This window comes from Lineus longissimus, chromosome 13 (assembly GCF_910592395.1).
Source record: "Lineus longissimus chromosome 13, tnLinLong1.2, whole genome shotgun sequence".
In the NCBI taxonomy this organism is placed as follows: Eukaryota; Metazoa; Nemertea; class Pilidiophora; order Heteronemertea; family Lineidae; genus Lineus; species Lineus longissimus.
Window position 1 is genome coordinate 1,437,614 of NC_088320.1, and position 6,137 is coordinate 1,443,750.

The window sequence follows — 6,137 nt, forward strand, 5'->3', positions numbered from 1 at the left end:
ATATCACCCATTATCACGTATGTAGGACAGGACTTGTGTCAACCAGTCACAACCATGTCGGTCTCTACAACCACCAGTGAATGGCACGAGATCAATTCGGAGTTGGATTTTGACCGATTTGGACTTATGTATGACGTCATGGGATTCTTGTAGGTTCATCAGTCAGGACGTTGTGTAAAACTCTTCTCGTCAGACTGGCAGGTGCTGTCCCCAAGACTACCTGACAGGCTGGACACATTAGATAATGGACTACAATCTAGGAAGCTAAAAAGAACAACAAAATTTCTGCAAATGACTTGAGTTTAATAGCACAGATACAGATACACATCTTTAACAGACTTATCAACATCAACACGCAATATCAACCTCGTTCCTACACACTTTCCTACTCAGTTTACAAGGACAAGGTTGCATCCCATAAACTGGGAAATTTTACAGCAGATTTGTTTACATACACTGAGGGATGACAAGAATTCCACCATCGTTTACAGGAGAAATGGCACAAAAATAAATTAGGATATAAATAGATATACAGATATGTACAAGAGTATACGACATGGCAGCTACCAGAAGATTTGTGCAAACATTTCAAGCCTCGGAAAGAGTGTATTCAATCATACTGAAATGGGCCAATCTATACTGAATCTGCACTGTGAACTGGCCAAATATACATACAAGTACAAACACAGGTCTTATGTGATCAGTAGCGATGGCCGAGCCTCCAAATAACGACCTTCACCTCTTTAAGTTGGATGCTCTTTCAGTTATGGAAACTTTAAATCTTTGTTCATCAGTCTTGAAAATGCTCACACAAATCTTGAATAGCCAGTCTGCTATTACTTCACACATTCTATACAATATCACAATAAAACATTGATCATCGAAGCCACAAGACATTACCTCAGTTTACAAGATCTGACCATGAAGAAGGTCTTGCCATACACGTCATTGAGTCTCGCTACATACATGTTAAGCCGTTCCTCAAAAGTCATTTCATATCCAAATGTTTGACTGGTGCAGGAACCTAGAGGCAATAAAGCATTCAGCATGGCTAATAAATACAAAGATTCTGATTTTAGCTCTCATTTTTCAAAATGATTTCCCCTGGATGCATCATGACTAACCATACAAATCTGAAGTGAATAAATTTTTTGACTAATCTCAAAATCAAAAGTGACTAATTCAAATCTAGAGTGACCCATACAACTAATCACCTAAATTGAAGATTTTGTCATAATGTTCACATACAGATACTTATTATAATATCACATAGCTACCACAAACAGCACAATTACAGGCGGCCCAGCAAAACCACAACAGACAACAAAGTCTACAGTAATCTGTATTTTACCTGGGAAGGGGACTGAATGACACTTTCTGGGACATCCTGTGTGTGTATGTACATGCAAATTCATTTATGCAAATTCGACATATCAAAACCAAGCACAACGATATGTACACAACTACATAAATGCAGAAATAACATCTATTGCACAATATTACAAAGCTGATATCTCATGTTCTATAAATGCAACACTAATGTTGAGATTGTAAAGGTGAGAGCATGTTTTCAATTCAAAGTTTCAAGGAGACGCGCATTACAAACTAAGAGAAGGGCAGAAGTCTCAGAAAACGTCAACTACGACCAACTAAAAGTTTTTAGTTACAATTTGCAAGTTGAGGACTCCAATTGAGCCAGTGGTTAAAAGCCTAACTTAACTGCAGAAGATACTCAATGGCAGATTACTGTAAATGGAAAGCACCAACAACACTACACAAAAAGCTCCAACAGACATAACATAACATTAAGTAGCTACCGGTTTCTATAACATAGCATGGATAACAAACATCGCTTCCCCCGATACCAACTCACTCAGATTTGACCAAATCTTCGGCATTTCAACCCAAAATGGTAAGCATAAGTACTGCTTGTTACAAACTGACACTTCGCCAGGGTAGGTGAAGGCCTACACCACTCTAGGTTAACCAAACCTTCAAACCCCTGCCACGCAAAGACTTTGGTTAAATCTTGGTTTAAGTTTTTGGTACACCAGTAAATCAGCCTCCATTGCCAGATATCTTGTCAAATCTGGAATGGGTCATTTACCTTCTCGATGATTGAACAGTTGCTAGAACTGGTGCTAAATCTTTACAAAAGGCCAATGATACATGTAACAGCACCAATCAGAATAATACAGACAGACAAAACAATAGGTCTAAATTAAAAACAATCCGCTAACAGGCTCTGAAGTAGGATATTTTAGGGCAATGTTGTTGTGAAAGAACGTTACAGAACTCATATCACCTGAGTAGGTCAAAATGTCAAAACACTAACAACACAGCCATTTCAGGCAATCGGTGGGCCTATTACCCAGCAATGTTGATTTTTGTAAAATTTAACTACCTGACAATTTTCAGAATACATCGATACTTTGTACATAATTTCCTTTGTCCATGTCATGGAGCTCAGACAATTTCAAATCTCCAGCTCCCTTTATGCATTTGCCGAGAGAAAAACGTGTTGATCATTTTGGGCTCAGAAAACTAAATTTGTTCATGTTATGAATTTTGTGACACCCTGTAAATACAGCTGTACATAAAACTCTCAGTACAATTCTAATACACTTATGGCAACTCCTTACAACAAGGCTTTATATATTTTGACCAATAGGCGATAAAATACCAAAAAATGTCAAGACTACACAAAAGAGATTTATCAAACTCAAATATTCAAGGAACTAACAGCGAGATTCACAAAAGCCAAGAATTCAATGTAATTTTTTCAGAACAACTAAATGCAAGTTTAGTAACAAATGAAGATGTATTACAAACTAATTGAATCTTGCGAGGATCAATGAAAATAGATGGAGCTGGTTTGTAACTACGAAATAAAGAACTTCTCAATGTTTTCACAAAAGACCAGGCTGGTAGAATGCTAGCGTTCACAGGAGGCAGGATTACTAGCTGAACATATTTGGCCAAGTCAAAGGGTTGGAACACTAAGGATATATGATGAGAAGGCAACTAGAATTTAAATGCAAGGAAGATATTCTACACTTTTCTCACATTGAAAGCTGTCAATATCAAATGACTAGAAAATGTGTTGTAAGAGTATTTCATTCATAGCCACAACACCTCACTGTCACCTCAACAACAAAGCATGAAAAGCATCACAGCATCATCGTTAACCCTCTCCGTTCATCTCGACCAAAACTGCAGGCTCTGCCATTGTCTGCGTCACCGGAATTCGTGTCATTAGTTGCGGAATAGCACCGATTGGCAATGTATTGGTGACTGTGACATTGGGGGGTGCTGTGGTCACTGTGGACATGTTGAGAGGCATCAACGGTTTGCCTTGAGCCTGAAGTCTGGCTTGGCCGTCTTCCGTGATTGTGACAGGTACCTGGAATACCAAATCGAAAGTAAACCAACAATCGGCCTTTTCCCATAATGTTTTGTCCTTAACTGTGGAGCTGGTGGTAATGGAATACTTTCAGGCGAGATCTTTTTCTCACAGGCCAGAATTTCTCCCACTCTTTTCCAATTTGTGCTAGATTCCTATAACAATAAGTATGGGTTCCTAATTTGAATACATACCTGTATTTGTGAAGCGGTTGCCATCAGCGACTGCGACAAAGACACCGGGATATTATGCGAGGCAGTAATACTTAAAGGAAGCTGCGACAACGTGATTCCTGTCTGCTGAATTCCGATGGCCACTTGACCTTGACCTTGTGGAAGAGCAGCCGCAGCGGCGGCCGCCACAGCAGCTTGGTTAGCAATGGTGGATGCAATCGTCTGTGCCGAAGGTTTAGCTATTAGCCCAGCTGCGGCAGTCCCATGATTCATCAAGGCATGGTTGCGCAATCCCTGTGTTGTCTTGTAGCTCTTCCCACACTTACATTTGAATGCCTTCTTTACCCTAAAGAGATGAATTCAGATGATTAGATGCCTTATAATCCACTTCTTACTTTCAATGGAATAAATCATGGTGATTTGTGTCAGTTCACTAACTGAGTAGTACAGTGATATGTAATGTCCACCTTGCCAGTTTTCCTAGCTGAATAACATGGTTATGTGACAACCATTCCAAAGTGAGAATGGGCATATGATGGTGAACAAAAATTACCTCGTGTCCTTCCTGTGACCATGCCTGGCATGATATTTGATACCGTTCACATTCTTGTACCGTTTCTTACACCCTGGAACCGGACAAGCAAATGGCTTTTCTCCGTCACCGTCTTTCGTTCCCATCATGCTAAGTATCAGCTCGGAAGAAAATTCCTCCTGCGTCGTCCACGAGTCGTCACTGTCTTCATCTTCACTTTGGAGGTCATCTTCATCGAATTCACTGCCTGTAATCGATAACGATTTGACTTTACTTATGCCTCTGATAAAACCAAAACAGAATTAGATAAAATGACAACATAAAGAAGGTGACAGAGCAGTATTAATCAACAGGCTGTTGGAGTAGCGCCATTTTGAGAACAGATATTGATGTGACTTACCAGTCGGAGTACTGCTCCGAATAGACACAACTGGGGACTGGGCGCGTTGTTTCTTCTTCTGAAGGTCAAGGTTGTTGTTGTCTTTCTTACCAGTTTCACAGAAAAATCTGAAGTTTACAAGTTCATTGATACATAAGGAACTCTGGCAAATTGAGTACCGGTATTTTCAAGATACCAGTACTTTGGACTTGGAAGTTTCAGATGAAATCGACCTGCTGCACTTTCAAAATCTGAGTGCCATTGGAGCATGTAGTCTTCCTATCATCATAAGAACACTGTACTAGCTAGCAACTTCAACGGTGACAGTTAACACCCCAGTGTACAGCAATACATGTAGATGTTTTCCATGAAGAAAATCTATGAAAAGTTTAGGCTGGAGGATTACTTATACTTATAGTTATACATTCAATTCAGACAGTTAGACCACTCACTGTATTCTAATGACTACTTACTTGAATATGTAACTTATTGGCAAGGAAGGAGGAGGCTGAAGTTCCTGCTTCTCTAAAGCTCTTGGATCAGAATCTACAAAGTTTTAAAGTGAGTTAAAGGGGGGAAACATCCCGGGCAACTGGAGTGGCAGAATGCCAGAACTGAGAGTGAGACTTAGTTTGATTTTTACCTGGCCCTCTCCAGCAATTGCACACCTGTTGATTTATGTCAGAGAACCTATCTGCTTAAACCAGAGATGCTTATTCCACCTAAACATAATGAGAAGTGGGAAGCAAAGTGTTTTGTCCAAGGACATGTACCAACTACCAGGTCAGTTCATTGTTCAAGGTGCAGGCTCAGTCCATGTCCAGTCACACACAGGGATTTGAGGCAAAGAGTGCTAATTTGAATAACTAGCAAAGAAGGAATGTGTCCAATTATTACTGTAATATCTAATCATCACCAGCTGGTCACACAATGGCAGAACTGTCAAAATGTACACTAATGTTAACATAATATGTATGTATTGTACACATACACTTGCTCAAACCACGCCCTCTACCGGCATATTAAACAAAAGTAAACAACGCACTTCGCGGCCAAAATGCAAGCAAACTAGATCACCAATGCAAAATTGCATTCTGTAGTTCGATAGAATGATAGTCAATACCTATGTGAGTGTCCTCGATGTGTTGGATGAGGTCTCCTAAAGTCGGAAAATTCAAGCCACAACCACTGAACTTGCAAACGTTCAGGAGGAACACCGCCATTACCCCGAGCCAACTTCGGCTTCTGACGGAAGTGTCCGAACTTAGGTCTCATTGGGGAGTTTTTTGTATTCATACGCGGCCAACCCATAGTTTCTAAAAATATCATAGATTTCTTTGTTCTCACAGTATGCCAGTGTTGATTTAGCGGTTGTTTTGGCAAAGACATGCTTTTTTGGAGTTTCTGAAATCTATAGCGCAACTCAATAGGCGGCTAACAAGAAACTACGCATTTATACTGCTGTTGCCGACGTATGTGTACACTGGACTTGGGATGTGCGTCGGCCCCGTGTTGAAATGCCGTCCAGTGCCAGTTGGTGCGTTTTTCGCTGATTTGTGCAAAATTCAACATATATCTCGAAAGTTCAATGGTTGACCCTCGATTTTTTTGATTTTTGAGTAGCGTAAGCAACTGTGTTTCCCGGGAGAA

At 40.2% G+C, this 6,137-nt stretch overlaps 1 protein-coding gene across 2 annotated transcripts; it reads right to left on the reverse strand.

The window, feature by feature from the left end:
- Positions 1-291: 291 nt before the first annotated feature.
- On the reverse strand, positions 292-5,718 carry LOC135498151 (juxtaposed with another zinc finger protein 1-like). Of its 2 annotated transcripts, XR_010449012.1 has the most exons (7): positions 5,611-5,718; positions 4,961-5,033; positions 4,509-4,615; positions 4,130-4,355; positions 3,598-3,922; positions 1,993-3,403; positions 292-1,945 (listed from the first exon to the last, which is right to left on the reverse strand). XR_010449012.1 is itself a non-coding variant. In XM_064788329.1 (6 exons), the coding sequence occupies exons 1-6, from the start codon at positions 5,708-5,710 to the stop codon at positions 3,185-3,187; spliced, it is 1,050 nt and encodes a 349-aa protein (XP_064644399.1). In that variant the 5' UTR covers positions 5,711-5,718; the 3' UTR covers positions 292-3,184. The 2 variants fall into 2 exon arrangements, 1 of the variants encoding a protein (XP_064644399.1); XM_064788329.1 differs by having other exon boundaries at positions 292-3,403.
- Positions 5,719-6,137: the final 419 nt, after the last annotated feature.